The 26,811-nt window shown below is 39.0% G+C and overlaps 2 protein-coding genes across 3 annotated transcripts in view; one reads left to right on the top strand and one right to left on the bottom strand.

Moving 5' to 3' along the window:
• The window catches only part of IGFBP7 (insulin like growth factor binding protein 7), a 32,351-nt gene extending 30,533 nt beyond the window's left edge, over positions 1 to 1,818 (top strand). Inside the window, exons 4-5 of one of the 2 annotated variants that reach the window (XM_063294753.1) lie at positions 1,040 to 1,171; positions 1,646 to 1,818. In XM_063294753.1, the coding sequence (XP_063150823.1) occupies positions 1,040 to 1,171 (132 nt within the window). In that variant the 3' untranslated portion in view covers positions 1,646 to 1,818. The remainder of the gene's footprint in view (positions 1 to 1,039; positions 1,172 to 1,645) is intronic. The other variant, XM_063294752.1, reaches the window with a different exon arrangement.
• Positions 1,800 to 26,591, bottom strand: POLR2B (RNA polymerase II subunit B). Its single transcript, XM_063294744.1, has 25 exons — positions 26,459 to 26,591; positions 25,599 to 25,671; positions 24,106 to 24,256; positions 22,180 to 22,292; positions 21,777 to 21,996; positions 21,134 to 21,292; positions 20,219 to 20,383; positions 17,992 to 18,188; positions 15,496 to 15,615; positions 13,938 to 14,124; positions 12,738 to 12,881; positions 11,742 to 11,881; positions 11,537 to 11,648; positions 10,980 to 11,134; positions 9,418 to 9,616; positions 8,987 to 9,155; positions 7,630 to 7,726; positions 7,102 to 7,196; positions 6,485 to 6,735; positions 6,300 to 6,389; positions 4,445 to 4,552; positions 3,859 to 3,972; positions 3,600 to 3,760; positions 2,922 to 3,117; positions 1,800 to 2,056 (listed from the first exon to the last, which is right to left on the bottom strand). Exons 1-25 carry the CDS (start codon positions 26,475 to 26,477, stop codon positions 1,967 to 1,969), a joined length of 3,525 nt encoding a protein of 1,174 aa, XP_063150814.1. The 5' UTR covers positions 26,478 to 26,591; the 3' UTR covers positions 1,800 to 1,966.
• Between the last annotated feature and the right edge of the window lie 220 nt (positions 26,592 to 26,811).

Genomic DNA, 26,811 nt, shown 5'->3' on the forward strand with positions numbered 1-26,811 from the left:
GCTTTGTTTTCTGACAATCTTTTTCCTGTGGGAGCTTCATTTTGGGGCTTACTAAATCAAGTTGTGCAAAGGGGCTTTTAAAAGAATTGTTGTCTCTTTTACAATGAACTGTTTAAGAAGCCAGAAAAGTTGAACGGTGGATATAGATTATCGCTAGAATCCAAACAAGCATGCATTCATATATACATTTTCCTGTCCAGCTAATGGCATAAGGATGCAATATGAGAAACATCCATGAAGAAAAGCAAGCCCTACAGCTCCCAGTTCTATTTCAGATGAGAACACCACTTCTCCATCACAACGGTGTCCAGAGCTGCTTCTAGAGTTTTGCTGCTTACCTTTTTCTAGGAAGTCCACCACGTCTATTCTGTCTTCTCCCCACTCCATGTAAAGCAGTGCGGGGCCAGGGAGATCAGTAAATATAAGGCTGAGCTCTTAGCATCTGATTTGGACGTTATCAAATGCTTTCCACTATTAGCAGCAATTGCGGAAGTCGATCTTAAGCCTCTTGGAACTAGTACTTTATCTATCTATCTATCTATCTATCTATCTATCTATCATCTATCTATCTATCATCTATCTATCTATCATCTATCTATCTATCTATCTATCTATCATCTATCTATCATCTATCTATCTATCTATCATCTATCTATCTATCTATCTATCTATCATCTATCTATCATCTATCTATCTATCTATCTATCATCTATCTATCTATCATCTATCTATCTATCATCTATCTATCTATCATCTATCTATCTATCTATCTATCTATCTATCTATCAATCATCTATCTATCTATCATCTATCATCTATCTATCTATCATCTATCTATCTATCTATCTATCTATCTATCTATCTATCTATCTATCTATCTATCTATCGAATTTCTATCACCGCCCATCTCCCCAAAAGGGAACTCTAATGGAGATACAGCAAGTTTATTTAAAGAACATTGAGGACCATAGCATGTATGTTACAAGGGCATTATCCACAACTTTGAGGAATGAAATTAACTATGATTCTACTCTGATAGATATCCCCACTGAGCAAAGATGATGCTGGAGAATATGAGTGTCATGCATCTAACTCTAAAGGCGAAGCCACAGCTTCTGGAAAAATTACTGTGGTAAATTCCTTACATGAAATACCTGCAAAAGGTAGGTGAGTAGGTAGGTCTGTATAAGCGCTCCCTTCTATTGGATCTGATTATGAAAAAGAAAATAGCTTGAGCTGATTAGCAATCGGTAGCACATTTTGTCATTGTTTGGGACCAAAATAAAGTAGTTTCTCACAGCTTTGTACTCTTCAATTAGCAAAAAATATATTTATTGTTGTAAACCATCCCCCCTGTGAAATTCTTGCTCCATCTGGTGGTATCACTGAATCCCTATTGTGTCCCCTACTACCAGCAGCCATGGGGGAAAAAACCAAATACAGAAGCTTGCTCGCTCATTATCTATGACTTTTAAATGAATCTGAAATAACCTGTGGAGGAAGAAGGAATTGTTATCAATTTCTGGGATTTTTATTGCTTCAAGGAAATACCTTGGATTATTTTTAGAGTATCTCATTTCTCTGGAATGCATCTCAAGAATAACACGTTTGCTTAAATTAAGGCACACTCTCATTTTCTTGGCAGGTGAAAGTACTGAGCTGTGAAAGGTGAACCATATATAATGCATAGGGAGAGACAGCGGCTTTCATCTATAACAGGTTTTTCGGAAAACTCCCAACCAGCCATGCCTCTCTAGTACCTTAACTCCTACTATTTTTGCTGTAATTCCAATAAAGTATTTAGTGAATGTCTGAAAAGCTTTTATTTCTATTTACATAAAACACACATACATAATCTGAAAAACTTCAACAATAAAACACAGTATCTGTTGGGATTTAAAACACATTTAAAGAGAAAGGTTAAAGCAGGCAATGTGAATTTCAGGAAAACGGGATCATTTGAAGACTACACACTCATCATTCGAGGGGCAATACTCATTGACATCAGTTCTTGGAAAAGAAGCTTGCAGGCGTACGGCATTCTCACCAGAGAAATCTGAAAAATGAGATTAATAAACATTAGCAAAAACATTTCATTCAAGAAATGTATCTTCAGTTTAAAAAACTTATAGATGTGGGTAGGTAGCTCAGAAGAGAACACCATGAAATAATACTTTAAAAGATTCAAAGGCCGTGGAAACAACAGAGTGATAAAGACATCTTCAGGAACAAGCTGGGAAATGTGAGCAAATTTAGAAAGACAATTTCTACTAGTAGGGGGGCTTAGCACTGGCCAAGCTTCACTGGGGAGACCTTCTACATACAGCATGCTGCAGATGAGAAAGCTGATTTCCTCAACATCAACCCCCTAACCTGAGTGGGGAAGAACATTTATATGATAAAAGACATCCCTTGAGGTATTAGGGGTTCCAAGGCTTTTTCAAAAAGACTTTGGAGCGTACATCTAACTGGTCCTGGACCTGCAGCCAGTCATTGCTTGGAAGCTGAGTCCTAACCCCACATCTACATATCTATTTAGCCCCTCCACTCTCTTTGAAACGAAGGTGAAGTAGAGCTTGATGTCATCAGCATAGTATACGTATTAAAGAAAGACACCCTTTAAAAGCAGAGAGCATTGCAGCCAGGAAAATAAAGTGACATTCCATAATACTGCAAGGTACAGTATTCTCAGTATTTTAAAATTAATTGGCCTTATTTCAGAAATCTCCCTAACTCCTCTGAAAGGATCAGACAGGTTTATGCTCTCCCTCCTGCAGCCAGTGACCCTGAGTATATCGGATTCATAGTAGATGGCACAGAACAGACAAATACTGGAAGAAGTGCCTCAGGGTGAGATGAAGATGGAAGTTAAAGGAATGACAGAGAGGACTGGAAAGCATTTTCCTACCCCCTTCACATACCTGCGTCTTATTACGACAACCTCTGCATTCGTAGGTATGGGTCCTGGTGTTTGCTATCGCCATGAGCCCACACAAGTTGCAGACATGGACCTGATATGGATCTGAGGCTTCAAACAGTCTTTCCCTTAGGAACTGCGCTGCTCCATGAGCAATCTGACAGTCTCGTTCCATCTCTCCGAAACGAAGACCTCCATCACTGAGGGAAAAAAAATCAGGTCCACTTCCTTACTTTTCCAGGCTGGAAGACTACCAGCTGTGCTGCCCATCATTCCTGTCCCCAAATAATGTAATCTGCTATTGGAGGAAAAGCCAGCCCATGTACAAAAAATGTTTCTAACGTAATGAAGACTTAAAAACAAAAACAAAAACAGAAGATACCAAAAGCTCCAAAGTGCTACGTGTGCACATTGTCAACACAGGATACACTATGGAAAATAATTAAAAGGACATTCTCTGCAATATACTTTAACACTCCCATCCAGGTTCCTGAGCATTCCTGGTCTCATTATTACTTTTCCAGCCCTCACAGTTGCAAATAGATGACTGAAAGCTACGGAAAGGCCTGGGGAAATCTCAGAAACCAGGAGCATCATTGAGCAGGATTTCTAAGGACTATGGCTTCAACACTTTACTGAGATAACAAATCGGAAAGCATATAAGCCGGCATCTATTTCTTACCGAGATCGACCCTCCATAGGTTGCCTGTTAAGGATCTGAATAGGTCCTCTTGCCCTGGAATGAATTTTATCGTCTACCATGTGTTTTAGTCGCTGGTAGTAAGTGGGGCCGATAAAGATCTGTGATGTGATTTTGCGACCAGTAAAGCCATTGTACAAAACCTGCAAAAAGTAATGGCTCTGTGAATACCAGTTGTAAGAGCATATCAATGCTGGGAACAGGCAGAATGAGACTCATCACTGCCACTGTGTCAGCTTACCTCATTTCCTCTTAGATGATAGCCGTAATCAGACAGCAAGTTTGAAATCTTCTGCACGTTGACAGCATCATTGAAAGGTGTAGCATCGCCTATCTCCCCTTTATTTGCTGACACCTGGGAGGAGAAGGGAAAGGAAAGGAGAGATTAGCAATTACTACAAGATACCTCATGATGATAATAGGGACTGAAACTGGGAAGACTATATTCTAACTCCCATTGAGGTGCAGAGCTCACTGGGTCACTTTGAAAGGCTTCTGCAAGCCTCAGATCAGGGGAATGGACTATACAGTACTCACTCTGACTTCCTTGGAGGAAGGGAAGAATAAACGTATAAAGAAAACATTTAAAGGAGTTTAGACCATACTGTGCACATTCATGGTTTGTGTTCAAGGCTTTCCCCAACACCTAGATTAACGCCACAGTCCAGAGAGTTAGCTTTAACTTGTAAATAAAATGGCTTCAGATTGCAAGAGTTAAAGACAATCTGATTCAACCTTTGCTGTGTATGCTAAAGTCAGGGAAATTCCTGGAAGCTCTCAAAGAGAGCCAGATGGAGAATATCTCAATTCCAAGCAGCAAGACCTACCTTCCCTTGAAGACATTCAATCAAGTGACCAATGGTCATTCGCGAAGGGATAGCATGGGGATTGATGATTATATCAGGGGTGATACCTTCACAGGTAAATGGCATATCCTAAAGATGAAAACAGATCAGAATCATACTTCCTTTCTTCACAGTAACATCTTACCTTGATTATAGTTTGCTTAATCTATAATCAGCCTTGCTGCTTTTTTGTATGATGTAAGTCACTATGTAAACTGTACAACTTCTTTATTCTATCAGATATTTGATCTATTATAAATTTCCCACTATCTACCATATATACTCATGGATAAGCTGAGAATTTTAGAGCAAAAATACACCTCAAAAATTGGGTTCGGCTTGTCCGCAGATGAGCTTATCCCCAAGTATATACAGTACATGTAGTTCTTGCTTAGCAACTATAACTGGGACTGGCAACTCAGTCCTTAAGCGAAGTGGTCACTAGGTGAAAAATCACATGACCGCAACAGTGCTTACGATTTTATTTCAGCTGTACAACATCAGAAGGATATGCCGAAACAGCTGGGTGGGCATAAAAGGGCAAATCTTAAAGCTTTTTCCCTTCTCCCCCACCCTTTGGAATGCTCACCCTGGTGCTGGGATAATTAGCAAGAAGAGAATTCATGTTTGTATTTACTTTCATTGGAGAGGAAAGATTATGAGAGAGTAAGCAGGCACACAATGGGGAATACACATTGAAAGGAATGCACTAGCACCAGCTGTCTGCCTAGCTCACTGGTGGCTGGGAGCAAGGAGGTAAACAAAAGCCCTTAGTGTGAAACTGATTAGCATCTTGTCAATTTCAGGCAGCAGCAGCAGCAAACCTTGCCATAGCACTTTTTAGGGACATAGTGCACTGGGGAGAAAAGCAGCTCAGGAAGAGAGAGCTTGTTTAGGCAATCTCTCCACTCTGTGAGGTGAGGGGAGAAAAAAAAACAGGCACAGGAAAATGCGTACTAAGTGACTGTAATGGCGAACACATGATTGAAAGACACTGCAAAGATCATTAATGCAGGCATTGGTTGCAAAGTTACTTTGTCATCACCCTCGTAACTGAATGGGCAGTATCCGAGGCAGTCGTTAAAGGAAGACTACCTGTAATACATCTGCAGATAAGCAGACCCTTGAATTTTTAACCAAAATACATGAAAAATGTGGGTTGGCTTATCTGCAGGTGGCACAATTTTCATGATAATTTGGTTAGAAATTCAAGGGTCAACTTATACATGGATGGGCTTATACGTGAGTACATATGGTATATGCTAATTCTATTCTTACTGTAAAATCTTTTCCATGTTTTGGCATAGAACAACCTTTGAATTCTCTAATCTCTCTCAGAATTTTAGCAATCCAGTCTGAATAGAACAGGAAACATCGTTACGTTGATATCTGTGTTGGCTTCCGGCATACAGGTATTTCAGGCCTGCTTTAAAAGCCCAGTGGTATCCTACATGGCCTAAATAGCCTCAGACCAATGTCCCTTCCTTTGTATGAACTTCCCTCAACCTTAAGGCCCTGCTTGGTATAGCATTTCAAATAGGCCCTTTTCAGGGAAGGCACAGATTCAGAACACCTTGTCTCACAGAAGTCCACAAAGTTCCTTCAGTGACCTTCAACTGTGTACTGTTTCCTACTGTTTTGCCGTCAAGGTGGTTCTACTGCCTAAAGATTGTAATACAATTGATGTAACTGTTAAGGTGGCTTGACCACACTTGAGTACACATGTTGAAAAGGCAACTGACGTATCCTAAATAATGTAAAGACCAAGACGTTATCTCAAATCCGGTCTTCGAAGCACGATGCCCTCTGTATCACAAACAAAACTGGAGGTGTTTACCTCCTGCCTATACTGGATACCACAGGTACCTTTCTGACCATGTCTGCTAGCAAACTTATCTCCAATTTGTGGTATTCTGACAGACCGTACCTGGAGAGAGAAAGGAAGGTAGTCAATTACACCAACTATTCATGAATGCTGGATTTATTCTTGCAGACAAATCGTGCATAACTCCTATTACTTACTCTTATCTTACAAAACTTGTATCCTTCCTGATTCAAGGTAACCATGACCTGATCAACAATACCAGTTTCACTCGTTCGTAGGAAAGTGCTGCAGTCCCTCTTGGTGTAGCGGCGATTGGTGCTCTCCAGTTCATCTTCGTTCTCAGGCAAAGTTACTGTCTTGCCAATGATGACATCATCTCCTGAGACACGTACACCAGGTGCAATCAAACCATCATCGTCCAGCTTGTCATAGATGGCATGCCTCATCCCTGCGAAAAGAAGAAAATACATGCTTCCAGATCAGTGCTTCTGATTGTTCACTCTTCTAATAGGCTAACATTTAAAGGCTAATACTCTTTTGTTTTTTCTGCAGTGCCATTCTGAATTCAGAAAGAAAAATCCACTTCTGCTAGATCCCCTTTTTAGACTACTGTTATAAATGCATAACTTTGTTACTGTCAGGGACAGTCACAGGTAAGGTATGACCACTTAGTTGTAACCCCTGTGAAATCATATTCTTCTTTGCAGATTATAATTGCATAAAGATGTGGAACTTAGGAAATCCTATTACTGAGCAGATATCTACTGTCTCTGCCTTCAAGGTGTGTTCCTAGGCACTATCTGTCCATTCTTACCCTGGCATGTTTCACGACTAGGTTTCTCAAACACTTCTTCTTGGTCATATCCTTTTTTGGACTCCTGTTCTTTGTAAGAGCGATAAAACACAGACCTAATTGAGGAGATAAGTGACACCATCAGCTTCAAGTCAAGCAGCACTCTTTCAGTCGAGGTTGAGACATGATCTAACCTTCTTCAACAGAGGGAGAAAACCTAATGAACTGTTGACATACATTACTAAAATTTCCACTGGAATTAGAGATTGGAAGCCTCTGGACTAAAACCACTCCCATAACTAACCTTTTATCTAAAAGTGTAGGGAAAAGGTGGGTTTCTGGCAAAAAAAAAAATTGACTTGATGACTAAGACCTACAAAGAACATGTTCCACTGACGTGAAACCTTTGATAAAACAGATCACTGCAAAGAGCATGCCAAGAATGCTTGAAAGCCGGTGGTCTATTTCCTATAGGCATGTGAAGTATTTAATTTATTTAACAGAGTAAATAGAAGTGGGGGAGCATGTGAAATATTTTACAGGCCAAACCTGAAAAAACCTCTGTCAACAGCAGAGCGGTTCATGATAACAGAGTCCTCTTGATTATATCCTGTATATGAAGCGATGGCGACTATAGAGTTGATGCCTGTAAGAGATTCAAGAATATACTTCAGTTATCATATACACACCCCTCTTCTCACTCTACTGATAAAATATTAATGCCAGATAGGCTCTAATTTCTCAGTAGTTATATAGTGCTTTCTACATCATGATGGGATGGGCATATAAACACACACAGTGACCACCTATGCAGCAGCCTGGCAGCATCTTCAGTAGAAGATAGTTCTGATGTGGAACAGGCATGTAATTTGCTTACAATTTCACATGTTCCTTCAACTACCAGTGTAGTTCCTCCTGAGAATCATCTCCAAACATGGTTCTTTTGCTCTCCACATTCAAAGAAAACCGGACCGTCTTGATCATAAACATTCTAAGAATTTGAAACTGGCTAATTAGGCCATAGCTGGAACTTTTATAAGTATTTTATATTTGTAAAAGCTGAAAAATAGTGCCTTCTTTGTAAAATGTAATAAGAATGGGCACACCCAAATACAAGCAATAACTGAGATAGGCAGGAACAAGATACATAAATAGAAAGAATGCATCTAAGGAATACTAATAACAGTTTTAACCACCACGTTACAGTTCATGCCAAGAAGTACTTTGCCCTGACAAATATATCAAACAAGCAGGGCTAATTTAAGGAGCAGGCTAAGAAGTATTTAAGGTACAAAAATTGTTAGCACATATGAAATGTGATTTACAGATTAACAAGAACACACTGTGGAAATTTTGAGAACCGTGACTATTCTTCTGAACGCTCTTTCCAGAAGTCCAACTCATTCCTATCAGCTGAGATACCTTTCTACTCTAAAGCAAAGAGAAAGGGCAGCCAGCACAGAGATGGTCCAGGAAGAACAACATGCCCACCACAGGAAAAGCCAAGTTGCAATACTTTTCCTCTGTGATCCAGACATACTGGTGCTAATGCTTCTCAGGGTATTAATGAAACCTAACTGATTTATGGTATAGGGCAAAGTTATATTCTTAGCTAGCCAACCTTGCTGAGATGAACCTCTCAACAACCACTAATGTTAAAGATTCCACAGCTGCTATTGCTAAATCATCAACTGAGAAACACCCAATCATCAAATCCAAAAAAGCATCTTAGTGAAAACTCGTTATTGGTACTCTGGAAACATCAATATATCTATAACAACTCAGAAAAGACACCTTGGCAGATCCCTTTAAGAAGTGGAGGCCAAGGATGCTGGATTGCCTCTCTAAATGTCCAGGTTTTATACTTGAAGTATCAGTAGCACTAATCAGCAACTTGCAATCATACCTGCTGGCAACTCTCTGAACCTCAAATATTCCATGGAACGTGTGGTCACAAGGGGTTTCTGAGGATAATATAAGACATGGGCAAGTGTATCCATACGGACATGGAAATTGGTGATATAAACTCCCATAGCCTGTTTGCCCATAGCAGATTGGTATGTATTCCTAGGAGACTATTAAGAAAGGAGAAATAGTGTTAGGGATGGGAAAATAAGCCCTTCAAAATAAATGCATAATAAAACATTATTCTATCAAGTTTGTTGTTTATTCGTTTAGTCGCTTCCGACTCTTCGTGACTTCACGGACCAGCCCACGCCAGAGCTTCCTGTCGGTCGTCAACGCCCCCAGCTCCCCCAGGGACGAGTCCGTCACCTCTAGAATATCATCTGTCAAGTTATAAACTCTTAATTTACCATAAAATAAAGTCCAACAAACCTGATTGTGATCTGGAAATGGGATAATAGATGCACAAACTCCTAGAATCATGGAGGGGTGAATCTCACAGTGTGTATATGTTGAACAATATGCCACACCTTTCTCCTGCAAGTCATCTGGAGTCATAGCCAGCATAACAGTCTCCTCTTCTAGAGTGTCAATGTATTCTACTACCCCACTGGCCACCAAATCCTGCCAGCTAAACAAAATAACTCAATTATTTTAGGATTAGGATTAGGCATGCCCCTTTTGAATCTAACCTGCTTTTTTGTTTTTTAATTAATGCAACTACATTCAGAGCTCTCAGAACAAACTTGACAATCCAAGAAGATGCATATTCAGTTTAATGAAAAAATAAAGGTGTAATATGCACATAAGAGATATTATGACATTACACTTAATTTTATTTATTTTCTATCCCACCTTTATTATTTTTATAAATAAGGTGGTGAACATACCTCATACTCCTTCCTCCTCCTGCTTTCCCCACAACCACCACCCTGTGAGGTGAGTTGGGCTGAGAGAAAGTGACTGGCCCAGGGTCACCCAGCCGGCTCTCATGCCTGATTTTGCCCTTCCACATCCAACTATGAACAGGTATTTGCTCCATTCCTTCATTAATTTGTCGTTTTGTTTTGTTTTTGCTTAATGCATATACTGCAGAAACCAATTCTTAATTTCTCAGAATTCAGCACCTTTCTAAACTTGCCCTATCTTCTTAGCCTTCCAACCCACTAGGAATCAGATGTACTGAATACTGCCACACTACAACTCCGAACATAAGCATCTGTGGTGAGCCCATTTATCCAGCTGGCTATCAAAAGAGGATTGCAAAAGGGAATCTCTAAAGCAAGCTGGGGAAGGAGACAAAAAGGGGAAGAGCTGCAACATCCAGAAGTGCACATATATTCCCTGTCTTTTGGCAGCTTCCATATTTAGCATACAGTAACTCTGGTGGTTTCAAAAATGCCTTTGTTGCTTTGCGGAATGGAAGGAGAACGCAAGCAGCCATGCAAGCCGGTACAGATAGAAGTACCTTTCCCTTAGTGAAGAGATCAGCAAATTGGCTGCTTACTACCACAATCCCAGGGGGAAACTCTCCAAAATGGTGGCAGGAATTGCTCCTAGTAGCACTTGAGCTGTACTAGCAAAGTCAAATCACTCTAGAAAATGCCCACTGTGATCTTCCAAAATGGTGCAGGGCCTTATCACACAAAAAAAGCTGTTCAAGTTCAATCCAAAGCAAATGTTTCAAACAAAACATTTCTCATTTCTAAAATAGCACTCAAAAGGGAAGGTTTTATCCACCTCTTGTACGATTTGGACCTTAGTCTAAATTATCAATAACATCTTTTTTCAATTCCTATCCATTTCTCGTTAACATTTTAGCACACACAATTATCTTCATGAGCTGAACTTGTTTGGTTATGCACTTTCATCGACTAACAACCCTTCCAGCTCATGCCTGGAATTTCCTCTTCTCTTCCCATGAAACACATCTTCTAAGGAGGAAAGACAAGTACTAATTCCCACAAAAAGAGAACATTTGGGGATAGTCCCACCTGTAGTTGTTATATTCACGTTCTTTCAGTTGGTCAATATGCCTCTTCTTCAGTAGCAATTTTTGTTTTTCCACAATTAGAAGTGGGCGGCAGATCCTACCAGCATCGGTGTAAATGCGAATTTCTCGTTCCCTGATATCTCTGATCATGGACACCTGCATGAGGAGACACCATTCTTATAAACATTTTAAACCAGACATTTTAGAAGGCACGCCAACACACTGAAACACCATGTCTCCCGATGTCCTCTGACATTTTGCAAGTTGTGAAAATGGTGTTCTTCAGGCAGGCTTTTGAAGCTTAATGGTGATTACCAATCTTGATGTCAGATAAAAGCAAATGAATATCTGAAGAGTCAAGGTGAACAGCCCCAGCTTTTGAGTCACACATGGCATTCAGAGATAATCACACTGTCTTTAATTTGTCAAAATTAAATAAAATTTAAATTAAATCGCAATTTTTTTTTCTAGCTCCACATACTTCGTTGTCTGTCCCCAGCCATTTTTTTGTCTAGCTTGGCACTTCTACAGGACAGCTGGAAATACAACAAAATTTACCTCAGATACTATGATGTCCATTTGACGCCGCAGTTTCCTCAGTGTATTCATAAGCTGCTCTGGGTCTTTGTGAATTCCAACCCAGCAACCATTTACAAATATTTTTGTGGCACTTAAGGAAAAAAGGAAACAGTTAAGAACACTGCTTCAGAGTGAACCATGTAGAAGTGAATGAAATTCCATTACATTTTACTTTTATTCTTACTCTGCAATTGCTGCTGGAGAAATTTCTTCCAAGTTTTCCATACTCCATTCTTCTAAAAATTCCAGAATTGGGGATGGCTGAGACCCCACAGAGATATAGGCCATCAGTGCAAGATTTTTCACAAGCCCCACAGCATGACCCTAAGGACACACACAGCATGCCTTTGTTTTGACAGTCTTTGCAAGCTCTATTATGCACAAAAGTTCTGACAATTTTTGAAGTTGCAACACCATTCAGGGCAAGACTCAAGAGTTTTATGACAATGGATTCGGAGGTACGTTTGGTGGCAGGCGAAACCCATGAAACCCTTTTTAAAAGATTTCTGGAGCACCCCCTAGTAGTTACCCTGAATTTTGGCAGCCGGTTTGCTAAAACATTCCTGCCATTCCAAGGAAGAAACAAACATTGGGTTTCATTACCACCAATTATAACCTGAGAAGATGTTTAAAAATCTGAAAAGACACTCTACTAAATACTGCAGGGGAAGATGATAATAATAAGGGGAGGCATCTTTCATGGAAGCTCTACTTTCCACATAAATGATTTCACCAGGCATCATTTATACTGCATTTTTCCTATGCAAATTAGGCTAATTTTCCTATGCAAACCAAATTACCCTATGTAAATTAGCCTAAATTAGAAAATTAGAAATTCTAAATTAAAAAATCCAGCAGAAGCTGGATTCTTTCTCGGGTAGTTGGCGCAGGTCGACTCGGCCTTCCATCCTTCCGAGGTTGGCAAAATGAGGACCCAGCTTGCTGGGGAGGGTGACGACTGGGGAAGGCAATGGCAAACCACCCTGCTCTATAGTCTGCCAAGAAAACGTCGCGAAAGCAGCGTCCCCCCAGAGGGTCAGACGTGACTCAGTGCTTGCACAGAGGACCTTTCACCTTTCAAATTAGCCTAAATTACACGGGAAAATCTTACAGTTCCCATTTTTTTGGAAAATGCCATTCACTAATGGTATAGAGATACTTAAATACAATCTCTGCATACCTCTGGAGTTTCAGCAGGACAAACCATTCCCCACAAGGTGTTGTGCAACTGCCTGGGCTTTGCTAGTTTACCGTCTCTTCCAATAGGGGAATTTAAGCGTCGCAAATGGGAAAGTGTAGAAGCAAAGGTGAGGCGGTTCAATACCTTCAAGAGATGCAATCAAGGACATTTTAGGCTTGCTCATAAGATACAAAACCTACATCGTGTCGCTATCAGCCCTAAAAGATATGTTACTAAGGCTAGGGTTATGATGTAGTTACAAATGTTTTATTTGCAGCATTTATCACACCTAACTTAAGCACTACATTTTACTAAAGTAATTAAACATAGTTTAATTCTGACTTACTGAATGACTAAGGAGCACCAGGGGGCACACTTAACCAAGAATGAAATCTAATTAGTCTCTCAGGTGGAAGATCACTGGAATCCTTTCACAGAAGTGCATTTTATTTTCTTTTAAAAGAACGATTCATTCTCTGAACACTGTAATTGCTCAGCTAAATTTAATTTTTCTCACCCAGACAAGATTCATTCTATTATTCCTTTCCAACTGCAGCAAATTTCTTGGGCACCCATAAAACAATCAGAATGAATCAGAGAGCCTCAGTCACTGTCTGCAACGTGGAAGATGGGGAAATCTAGAATTTTTAATTTTAAAAAAGCTTCTCCCCTACTGATTAAAATACTGGCTATTCTTCCCACCCACCCCACTAAATATTTGCAGTAACAAAAAAGGTTACTTTAAGTACTAAGAGGGAAGGAAGAGGCACAACACAGTTAAGTACTACAACTGGTATTAAGAAAAGTTTGGATGAAAGCTCCATTCGGAAACAAATAATCTCATGCCAAAGAATTAGGACTGCTGCTGGCAAAGGGAAGGGGGTGACTCAGGGTTAATATACGGAGGCCCTGAGAAGAGAAGCTAAGGAAGAGGTAACAAAATAAAGGGTGGACAGAGGATGGAGCAAAGAAGGCTAGTAAAGAGCTATTTATTTAGGAAAGAGCAGATTGGGAAATACAGTAAAATGAAAATTCTCATATTTCAGCCAACTCACTGAACTAGAATAGCTGCCCTTCTCTAAAAAGAATTCTGGCGATATAATCATGTCTCCTCTGAGCTGATAACATTAAAGAACCTAAATCTGAATGGCAGGAGTATCTAAAACAAACACAGTTTCATGCGACAGACAATACACTTACTTGTGATACTCCAGCTCTAGCCTGGTGAGCTTTCTTCTGATCTCCCCAGTTGCCAGTTGCTAAGGAGTATTTCAAACCATCTGATATAATCCTTGTTTTAATTGCCAGCTCCAAGTTAAAATCTTTGCCTCTGTCAATAAATTTCTGGGCATATATTCTAACCTCTTTCAGCAAATTCTTAAACATTCTGTTTAAGAAAACAGAAATATTGTATAACAATGAGTGCAGTTTTGCATATTTTCCCATAATGTTCCTAACAAAATACCAAACAGAAAGGTCTTTATTTGCAAAGGATTAACCATAGTTACAACCAGATTGCAATGGGACTAACATTCTCAGTGTCATGAGCACTGATGGTGAGCAGGAGCGGGCCCCTATCCAGGGGGGAAAATGCATGCGTAGTAGCGAGAATTGGAGCTGTCATTCAAAGAGACACAGAACAGACCCGCCTTGACTTTTGGGGTTTATCTGTATGGGTTTTCTCACGCTTCTTCAGTTTGTTAGGATTTTCTGACTAACGTAGCAGTAATAAAACACTAGAGACCTATTCCTCGTCTCGGCATGGTTCCTGCTTGTTAGGACACTCAGGATGGATATCAGATGAACAGCCTTTTCAACAATGCCAGAGCACCTAAAGCACTCAGATGCAACTCTGAATCTGATTAGCCTAACATTCTACAATGAAGTATTTGAAATAAATAAATAAATAAATCTGTTCAACTATTACGTTTCAGAAAAAACTCTTAAGTAAAACACCAGGCTGAGCAGCAAACTCTTTCATGCCTTCCACTATTTTCTATCTCCTTGAGCATCCAAGCAGTATTTAGAAAGAAAAAGTTGAGAATTCTTTCATATGGTCCAGAAGAGCAATGTGTTTCAGTAATCATGACATACCTCAGTTGATGTGACAGTTAACGCAAAATTAAAGGGTTTCAACATGAGGCATCAGTGGATGTAAAGTAAACAAAACCTGAAACATGCATTATTCTATTCTTTCAGGGTAAGCAATATTATGCAAAGGGCAAGAGGGAAAAAAAGACTAGAAAACAGAAACATTAAAGGCAGGAGATAAAAAAAGAAGGAAAGGAAATTAACTTCGGTTTTCAACTATACCATTAATTATACCTTTCCATATCATTCTACCCTCACAAACCAGCTTTGCTTCCATGTAGCTATCAATCTACTAATTCATATCTGCTTTTTATTCTTTAAACTTGTCATTTCTCTTTTTGAGGATCTCATTAACTCCAGCTAACCATGATATTCCCAGTCTTCCCCTTTGTTTTGACCCATTCACTCTTCTTTCATATATTTGTCCCACAGTTTGATCTTCTATGATCAAACCATGTCAGTAAGTTGGCCTGCAGGGTAATCTGTACTTCTTTCATACTCCTTTCACACCAGTCACTCATTTTTGTATTCATTCCACATTCATCCATCACCCATCTCTCATCTACAGATTACCCTGCAGGCCAACATATTATTTACACATAGCTTTCCAACAAGGTGCAGCATACTTACACAATCTAAAGTAATAATGACCACTTGTTTCACTCACCCTCTGAAGAGGAAAGCAAGTAACGGTCCTGCAAGGTCAAGCCGTTTGTTGCCATAGTGATCTCTGTCATCTAGCTCCCGTCTCCCTAAGGCTGCCAGCAACAATCTATGAACCATGTACCTGAGAAACAGTGGTTGAGATCAGTTACAGGAAGGCAGAAGTTCAGATTTCAAAAACTTACATGATATGAATCAACAATTTACCCCTAATGAAGGAATCTGCCCAAACTATCCTCTGTTCAGGAAAACAAATTGTCACCCCGTCATGAGTATCTCACTGTATACCATTTAAATCTGCTACCAAAAGGTTTAAAGCTCTAATTAGCACCATTCAACTTCGGTTTTAATATAATTCTATCCAAATCACACAATTCATTTCTGGAAGATCACTGCAGCCTCTGGTATTGCTCCTTATGTAAATCCACAACTACTTCAACTCCCTTGAAATTATGCAGTATGAACAATTCAACAGAACCAAGTTACTCTTCCATTCTTATTAAGCTCTTTCCCAAAATAGAAATTCATGCCAAGGTAAGATGATAGCGTGCCAATATCTCTTGCTATTCTCATATTTGGAGATTCCTTACTATTTTTATATTACATCCTAATTAAATATACTGAGGATTACAGCTCTCTAGGCAATCTCTTCAACATGGTGCTTAGAATCATGAAGAACCAAGAATTTTGTAGATAACAAAACCCTGGATATACGTACAATCATTCAAATATTCAGGTAAACAGGTTAAACAACAGTAGAACCTATAGTAGAAGGAAGAGGTTTTATGCTACCTAAAGCTGGAAGATTATTCACTAGTTCTGTTTAAATATTACGCTAAGCGACAGTTTGTTTCATGTTTTTTAATAAGTCATAACTGTCTAGTTCATATAAAACGTTAAGCTATAAACCATGGTTTACAAACCAAAAAGGCTGGATTCATATATCATGCTATACAGAACCAAACTTAATGGCTTAAAGCAATGTTTAAATCTAGCAATGTTTAAGTCTCTAAGGCCATACTCTACCCTTAGTGATGATTTATCCAAGGTGAGGTCTATAATTTTTTTTTAAAAATTAATTCACTATTTTATTTATTATTCAAATTTAATTACTGCCCATCTCCCCCAAAAGAGGAAATGGACGGTAGATTTATTATTATTTCTTAGGTAATTTATGATTATTTCTTTCTTTTTTTTTACATCAGATTGTCTAGCTTCTATTTTCTATATATCAAGAAAACTTTCTATGTATGGATGAAGATAGTTATGATTAACTATGGATTTTCTATTTTAAAAATATGCAGGATAAATAATTATTTGTTTTCAAAATAGAAACCTTAGAAAGTATCCTACATTCATCTGGAGCAATCTAATTTCAATGCCTACAACAACCTCCCACATTTCATCTTAGATGAGGATTTCATGAATTATAACAAGTCTAAGTAAGTACAGTAGAATCTCAGTTAACCGGCACCCATGGGGATTGGTAGATGCCGGATAAACGTAGTTTCCGGTTACTTTAGGGTTACTACTAAAAATAGGCGCACCAAGTTTGGACTTGCCTTTCTGCTAGAGAGGGATTGGCCGATCCCTTTCTGGCAGAGGGGTGGGTTTGGGCTTTCCTTTAAAAAGGTGGGTTTGAACTTGCCTTTCTACTGGGGGGGCAGGTTGGGTCAGCACGGCATGCCGGCTTTGGACTTGCCTTTCTGCTGGGGGAGTGTCAGCGTGGTGCACCAGGTTTGAGTTTGCCCCTCTGCTGGACGGGGATCGGATTGGCATGGTGCAGTGTGCCAAGTTTAAACTTATCTTTCCACTAAAAATTGATTTTATTTAAATTTTTATTTAATGTATTATTTCTCCAATTTTTTGCCAGTTGCTTGAGAGTGCCAGTTGCTTGAGTTCCGGTTAACCGAGATTCTACTGTATGCAGATCTGAGCTTGCACAACTCAAGTTCTCTTTATCCTTCTCTTCTGTGTAACCTGCAGCAGCCCAAATATTTTATGCAAAATTCTCTAAGAAGAGAGAAAAAGTTCCCAGGGAATCACATACTATCAGATACAATTCTTTAACTTGTTTTTTTGTCTTTGTTCACCATGTACCTAATGAAGAGTTCTGAAGAATATTACGACTTACGCTCTATTCTGGGACCTTTGACTTACCTAATAAAGATATTGTGAATAGGCCAATTTTCCTTTCTAAAACTCTAATAGTAGAATTGCTTTTAAGACAGCATTTCATAGCATCACGCTGAATCAGTCAAGGAACTTTATAAATACGTTAGGTCATAAATAAATATACTTTTAAATGTTCTCTCCCAAAGCAGCAAGAGGATGTTTCATTCTTATCATATTCTTTTCCCAACAGGCCTCTGACTTCATGTTGCAATACGAAACTCCCCAACCTGAGGCCCTTTAGCCATCTTGATTTGAACAGCCATAATCCCCAGCCCATATAAGCACACAACACTTTACATGAATAGGATTCCTTATCAATACGTACCCAAGAAAATAAGCCTTTTTTGTTTCACAGAAGTCACTGACACCAACATGTGGAAGCATCTCTTTCTGTAAAACTTCTTTGGCATACTTGATTCTTTTCTCTTTAGTGACACCAGGCTTTGCACCTCTTGAACCAATGAAATTCAATGCAACGTTCTGTTCCTGAATGACAAATGCTTCGTCCAAAGAGGGCTTAACCTATCGCACACGTAAAAAAAAAAACAAGAGAATTAGCATCTACAGGGAACTTCTTGGAACCTAGAAATACATGATTAAATGAAGGTGCACAAGAACAGTCAAGAGTCACAAGTTCCAGCGTGTTTCCTGCAGAACTTCTCCACTGTTCATTCTTGTGAAACAGAAGTTTATCAATGGTTACAAGTCATGACAGCAAATGTAATCTCTAGGTTGCAGGTGCAAAATTAGGAAATTATAGTTGGACTTACTATAAAGTACCTTTTTGGTCACAAGAAGATGAACTGAAGATGAAGATGAATTCTTCTAGCTAGAAGGCAGGGTTTTAGATTTCTTCCTGTTCAATAAAGCAAACCCCCTCCCTTTAACAGCATGTGCTGACTTCAGCTGAGTGCAATTCAACTCTCCCTTGTAATGTATTTCATTCTAACAAGTTGTAACTGGCAAAGGATGCATAGTACAGTGCAGTGAAGAAACTCTCTTTCCATCCTAGAGTAGGAGTGTTGGGTCCATCTTCCTAATACCAGAAAGATACTTCAGTGTAAGTCTAACTACCATTCTTGGAGATGAAGCTAACAGGAAAGGGACATACTACAATATTCCCAGAGTGGTTCACCATAACAATTTATAGCCTCTTTGTGACCATGTGTGGGCAAGGCTGGCATCTGAAGAAAATATATCTAGTTTATGAAATTTATATACATAGGTGGCTCTGTCCCAGAGCAGCTGTCCAAACATCTGTTGAGGCCAGTGACATGGCACTCCTCTCAAAAGAGTGCTGTGAAGCAGGAAAGAGGCAGTATCTTGCTGGCTGTAAAGGCCAGGCAATGCATTCTCCCACCCCATTCTTTTATATCAAAACAGGAAACTCCTCTCCTCTGATTTCATTTGTGTGAGGAAGACAAACTATTTAATGAATACTTAAGCTAACTAATCCTAACCCTTTGCACATCAAGCTTGAGACGTATATTCTCTGTGATGGAATGGGGTGAGTCCAGGTAAAAGCTGGGAAGTTGTGTTTGATTTTCTGCCATCTTGCATGCCCATTCTGGCATCAAGCAGCCTAGCATGGACCTCATTCTTCAAACTGGCCAATCACGTTCTATCAGTGCTCCTTCTCACCAACATGAGTGTTACTTCAGGCTCCTGGACTGTTGATGCCCAGTATCTTGTCTGTCAAAAGTGTGGGGAGGAGGGTTTCTGAATAGCTATCCTGTTGTGGGCAGGCTCAGTGCCAGCACTCCTGCTTGCCTCTTTTAAGCTCCACCACCACTCGAGGCCTGACAAGGTTCTTCCACCAATTTTCCTACTTCCAATTTTCCTACTTAGGCCACTCTCTCAGATTGGCCATGAGGCCCTCCTGGTTGCATGATTCTATAGGTACCCTGACAACACTGCAGAGAAAGCACTGGTGGTCTGCTTTTCTCTTCTTTCTCTTTTATAATCAGCCTTTTTTTGTTTCTGTTTTTCAAGACAGAGTTGACAGAAAGCCACTCCTTCCTCTAGAAGGCAGAGCAACAGGCTAAAAAGAGGAGGGCTTTCACAGGAAGCAGCTTTAGTCTTTGCCTTGTAACTAGGAACTCATTTTAAGAACAAAATCAGGCATTCTTTAGCTTAGGAAAAAAGGGAGTGTGGAGGAAAGAACACAACGGAGGAGTATAAAATTGTGCATGACATGGGAAAATCAGTAACATAGGTACTATCTCGCAGCAATCAAAGACAATGTCACAATAGCTACAGTATATAGTATCAGAGCCAATATGCCTCTGTAGGGAACTGTAAGGTCATACAAAGTGGAGGATGCTTGAGGAACTTCCAGGTGAATCTGGTTCACCATTGGGAGAAACAGGATTCTAGGTGAGACAAACTTGTGGTCTGATCTCACATAACTCTTCCCATTCTGTATGTACTAGGTAAACATGAAATTGTATGCAACTCATTTTGCTTTTGGGGTTTCATAATGCAAGAAAACCATATCTAACAATATACATTGTTCTAAGTCAGCAATTAATATACAGAATCATGTACTTTACCATTTCCATCATCTCAGGATCTTCAAAGTCATAAATTATATGCTCCAAGATGTCTCTGTCAGATACAAACCCTAATGCACGGAACACAATAATGATGGGCACCTCCTGCTTGATATATGGCAAAGTTGCCACAATGCGCTGACCTATTGCACTCTTCTTTGCACCCTAAAGATAGAACAAATGCAATACATTAGCCACAAAACTGTATTTAGACAATATTTGATGATTTTTAAATGCACTGCAATTTTAAGCAAAAATAATTTGGATCTCTTCTCAACTCCCCTCCCCCCATCCAAACCCCTGGGACCTATGCACTCAAGTATGGGCAGAATCACCGTAAAAAAAAGGATCTCCAACTCCTAACCCTTGCAGGCAGTTCAGAAAGATACCACAGTTGACAGTACCAAAGACCATTATAAGGTCCACCAAGACAAAAATAGTCAGGCTCCCTCCCTCCAAGTTACCACGAAGTATCCACAAGAGTGACCAATGCAATTTCTGCCCGTGCCCAGGTTTGAATGACAGTGCCAAATGTCTAGATAATCCACATCCACAATTCAGGAATTTTAACTGTCCCCATTTGAGGGCTTTAAGGGTCAAATAGTGCCTTAAGGCACCCAATTCTCCTTTTTAACCTTCTAAAATAAAACATAAAACCAGGCAAAATTGTCCCTCAGAAGGGGAGGGGAGAGACTCTGAGAGGTCCAATGGAACTTCTGACTGACTGCTTTTGGACTGGGCTGCATTTTTGACTCCTGCAATCTAGACTGGGAAGGTAAAAGAGGATGAAAGAAATCTAATGTTGTGGCAAATCAAGGCAAGCCCAATATAGACAGGAGAGTCAGAAGGATGATTATCTGTCACTTGATCATTTATCAACCCCTAGGTTTTAAGCTATGAATTGAAAATTCTCACCTGCCCACCTCTGGCCAGCATGCTAACCCATATAGTACTTGTTGGTCGAGAGGAGTTCTCCAGGCAAGATCGGCACTCTCCTGTGTATGCATATTTAGAATCTTTCTTTGCAAACACATACACTGTGTTTGTAGCCATTTTCTCCTGAGCAATCAGAACCTGTTTGCAGAATATAAGCAAGCATTAAAAAATTGTTTAATAGCTCAATGTTTTACTATTAAAACATAAATAGTCCTGGGATGCTTCAAATTACATTTATATTATTATAATTTTCACTTGTGAAAAGAACCATGACAGAACAGGCATGGTACAAAGAATTCCGAGTTCTAATCTCCAGTAAAAAATGAAGCAATCTATACGCCTTTCAACCAAAACTGCCTCTTGTGTTTATTCTAATTGTTAAACAGCTGTGAAAAACATGTACTTTCCTTACATAATATGTAATCTTAGATCCCCAGGGTATAATTCAATCTAGAACACCAATCAAAGAATACTGTAGGACTTTTTCAATCATTTTTTTAAGAAAAAAAAAACGTAAATTTAAAACTTAAAGATGAATGTTCAACAGGACTGACACTATGATGCAGCAAGCACATGGAAGATTCTTATTCATGCTTTCTTCCTGAATATATCTGAACCTTACCTTTTCTGACCCATTAATAATAAAATAGCCCCCAGGGTCAAGAGGGCATTCATTCAGTTCACAAAGATCACGATCAGTCAAACCATTTAATAAGCAGTATGTGGATCGCAGCATGATAGGAATTTTTCCTATGAATGTTTTTTGATGCTGTGTCTGCAACTGGTCTTCTCCTTCTTTGATAACTGTCTTGGTTATGTCCACATACAGTGGTGCAGAATACCTTTGAAAGAAAAATTACAGTGTGTTTCAAAAGAAGTATTGGAAGTTAAACAAATATCTTCTCAAATAACTCGTCATTTAAATACCAATAAAATCAGGATTCTTTTGTACCACTGTACTGTACTTCCAATAATTATATAACTCTTTCTTGTTACAATAAATAATGGAAGGAGATAGTTCTTACGTAAGATTTCTGAGCCTGGCTTCATTCGGCATCATAGGTGAAGGGGCACCATCTCTTTCCCAATGTGTAGGCTTGGACAGATAAATTTGTTCAAATTTCAGAAGATAACGAGGCTGAAAATAACATAAACGCTTGGCATCAATTAGACAACTCATCCAATGGCACCTTTCTCAAATATAAGAAATGAGGAGAAGCTGTGCAAACATTTTGATGAGGGTCAAGACACTGAAGATGGATCTTCACAAAAAGGGAACATCACGGAGAGCCAGTTGCATTCTCTGGGAATTCAGAAGGTTGCATCATCTGCTTTGGATGAGTTTGCACTCCTCCTGAAGAACTGGGGGTTGCTCCTTGAGCCATTACTTCTGACAAGGTAAGAAGCGGCCTCTGTGGCAGGAAGTGCCTTTTCCTAGCGTGGGCTAGTTTGCCAGCTTTCTATAGGAATTGTCTGGTTGCAATACTGCATGTGCTGACAACCTTAACACTGGACTGCTGTAATGCTCTGCATGTGGGTTATCTACAAAGTTGGCCTAGCAACTGCAATGAGTGCAATATGGTACAGCTATATTACTGAACTGGGCAGCCTAACCCAAACAAATTACTTATTATTGTAATTTATATTTTTATGGTTTTAATATGGTTTTAATTCTTGATTTTACTGTAAACTGCCCAGAGTCCCCCTTTTTGGGGGAGATGGGCAGTAATAGAACTTGTGTGTGTGTGTGTGTGTGTAAATAAATAAACACCTGTTTTCTATTTTATAAAAGTAATAAAGGCAGGATTAAAAAATCTAAAAAAAACCGCCTGGAACATTTCTTATTCTCACAAATCTTGTATTTATTCTATATACGTTATCAATTTCTGCCTCTATATCCTCCTCATCCCAATCCAAAAAATTTACTAAAACTTTAATAATCTTTTTTCTAATATCTTCACCAGAATCCTCTGAGATTGCTCTAAATCTCAAACAAAATTCCTTCTGTCTCAATTCCAACAGAGCCAGATTATTTAGTTCTCTTTCCAACTTTGTCTATAACTTCTGTCTTCTCTCCAAAATTTCCACTTTGTCACTGACTTGTTTTACATCTCCAGACACTTGTTTTACAGAGTTTTCCATCTTCTTAACTTCTTCTTTCATCTCCTCTTCAATCTCTACAAGTTTTTCATCCATTCTTTTTTCAAAAGCTGTCAATTTAGCATCAAGTGATTCAGCTAACTTACTGACCAGTTGCTCAAATGTTTTCTGAAGCAAATCTGGTTCAGTTCCTCTCTCTGCAAGTCGCTCTAGCCATCCTCTCCTCCTTCTATTTTTGCCGCTTTTCTGAGGGTTGCCATTATGATATTATAATCCAAAAATGAAAGTGTCTCAAACAAGGGAAAAAGAAAAGGCAAGCTTATCACACCTGTGTTGAAGGCACGCCATTCACCGGCAGTTTGCAATCAAGCAAGGTGCATATGACAACATGGCTTAGGACCCAGGTATCTGGCAGAGTACCTTCTCCCATATGAACCTGCTGATCACCTAAGGTCTAGAAGAAATACCTAATGGCTATTCTTGTTATATTTATAATTAACCACCCAGATTTCTTTTTGTTTGGAGGCAGTACACATGTCTCTGTGTCTCTTGCTATTTTGTAACTAATATGCTACAATCCCCTTCGGAGGGTTTTTTTTGAAGTGAAACAGGGTGGAATATTTGAGATAAACAACTGCTCATGCCCTACATAGCATACTGCCCATAATTAACCAAATCAGATTTATTTAAAAAAACAAAATGGCAGACTTATATCTTCTGGTTCAGACTGCACATTTATTCTTCTGTTATAAAACTCTGAATCAGTACTTTTAATGTACACAACAATTGGCTATGTGCAGCCATCATGGCTTGTGCCTTATACTGTCTTTAAAAACAGAATGATCTCTTACCGGTTCTTCCACTTCACCAGTAGCATGTTGAGCTTCTGCTTGTAGATCAATTGGTGGCGCATCTTCTACAATTCTTTGCACAGACATCTGAATGAACTCATCAAAAGAATCCAGCTGCTGTCGAACTAGACCTTTTTCATCAAAATAGGAGCTTTGGAAAATATTTTAGAGCTGCTCAATGTTTAGATTCACATCTTTATTATAGCACAGACAATCTAAAGAGGACCATTCCCACTTATATGAAATAAGAGATGAATGCATCTTGATGGCACATGCTATCTAAATTTTTTTACTATTGCTTTATTATAGCTTACAATCAGCAACACGTTTTAAATTGATCTAAAGTATTTTTGTCAAATAAACATAATCAGTCAAAATTATAGCAGTTATTGTCAACATATAAAAATATATAAATATTCTACTTTTAATGCTCTTCAGACAATTTCTTCCCCATTACACTGGCAGCAGAATAAAACATATGTCTTTGGGTAACAGGATTTTCACCAAGAACCCAGTCCTATTCACTTTATCATAGCCTTTTCTCTAGACCAGCAATTGTGCAACAAGCTTTCTTTCTCACATTTATATATATTTTAATCACAGCATTACATTTCAGTAGGATATTTAGGCACAGTAGCCCTTAACAAAGGCATTCTGGGAAAATGTGACAAAACACAGAATAAAAATGCTGAATAAAAAATAAAAATAACATTTAAACAGATGAACATATTCCTTTTAAAAATCCCTCTAGAATTGTTTTGAAAGTGAGCTCAAAAGTTTTCATTTCAAGAATATAGTGAAAGCATTTAGCATTTTACATGAAACAAAGTGACCTTGAGATGCACTGGTGTTAGTTTCTATAAATTAACATGGCCAAATTTACGTTGGAAGTATATTTCTCCAAATAAGAGGACTGATATAGATAAAATGTACACCTCACTAGAGAATAATCACTGTTTTATAATTATCATTTCAAAATATGTATTATGCTATTTTATCAACACTCCTGCCTTGATGCAAAATGTCATTGTCATAGTCATAATTGAGAAACACTGTTCCAATCTGACCTACATTAAGTCTTTAAACCTGTAATCCCATGCATATATATTCAGAACTATGGCTGTGTAATGCACTCAGAACACAAAAAGTAGAACATATTACTGGGGATGCATTTGTATGTGGAGATGGTAATAAGCAGGCCAGCTTAGTAAAAGATGCAGCTGCTTTAATAATCAAAAAATATATTATTTGCTCGCATACTCCACAAGGCACTTCTTTTGAATATTTTGCATTGCCCTACTCAGGGATAGTTTCTACTGAATGCAATGCAACATCTTTGAGTAAACATACATCGTTAGGTTTCCTGCTCTACTGATTTTTGTTGAAAAAAATTGTGCATGTGGTTTTCTCTTCTCCTGAAATGTAAATAGATTATAAAAAGTGTTTAATTCTGGGAATACAATGTATTTTATCTTTTCAATATGAAATGTTACCTGATGACAATCCAGCATGCTTCTTGCCACAGATCTGGAGTGATTTCATCATCATCCTCATCATATTGCATATCTGCCAAAAAAAAGAGGGGGGAGAGAAAAGGCAAGGAAGTTATATAGCAGCTGATCATTTATTTATTTAATAAATTTTTATGGCCACCCAACTCATCCAGAGTGACTCCAGGTGGCTTAGAAAATTAGCTTTATAACCATTTGCATAGAATATATTATTTTTAATATTAATTGTTTATTATTTTTGATGTTTATTTCTAAAAATCTCTGGCTATTAAAGTCCAAGTAGTAACAGCTTGTCAGTATCTTAAACACAGGCACAGAAACAGAATTTTAACTACTATACATTAAAACAAAGACCCTTCATAAACCAGGGTTTGAAGTTGACTTGTTTTCCTGAAATACAATCAAAATATCCAGTTCAACCAGAAGTTGAACAATGGCTCTTATTCAAGAGACTTCATTTACATCATTGCATTACAATTCTACAAGGCAAAAAAAAAAAATGGGATGCATCGTTCTGCCCCTTGGACCTATGCTACACTATCCTATTCCAGCCCTAAAGCACAGAGTAGCAATATCGGCCTGACTTGATTAGATCTTATAGTAATGGCTGCAATAATGTAATCGGAACCCTTTGGATTCTCAAAGTGTATTCCCACGATCTTTAGCAGTACAGTGGAATGATTAATAGGCAGCCAGGCTACAAATTAGTAGGTAGCCTCGGATTCCACCAGGAAAACAAACAGAGAGAACAGTTTTTAGGAGCCAAAAATGATATGGAACAAAGTTCTCCACATAGAGGTGAAGGCTCCCTCCCCAGGCAGCTTCCTTAATATGAGACTCACCTTCGTCCGCATCATACATCTTGGCAAAGGTATCTCACGGCTGGTCACGAAATTACACGCAAGTTATTGATCACCCGAGAGAGACCGTCACAGCCACCTCTCACCTCTGAAACAAACCCACAGGGTTATTACCGCGCTTGCGCAGAGCTCACATTTCTCAGCTACTTCCTTCTCTTCAAAACGTCATTTCCTTTCCCATTGCTGTCGCCCAAAGGCTGATGGTCGTTCGGAAGAACTTTTGCCCATGCGTGAGCGGCTGAGCTTCCCGCCCCTCTCCTGCCTGTTATATTGAATGACTGATCCACACGTGAACTGTAATCTGAGGACGGGCTGCATAGGCGTCCCAACAACCC

The sequence above is a fragment of the Candoia aspera genome, chromosome 2 (genome assembly GCF_035149785.1).
Source record: "Candoia aspera isolate rCanAsp1 chromosome 2, rCanAsp1.hap2, whole genome shotgun sequence".
NCBI classification, from domain to species: domain Eukaryota; kingdom Metazoa; phylum Chordata; class Lepidosauria; order Squamata; family Boidae; genus Candoia; species Candoia aspera.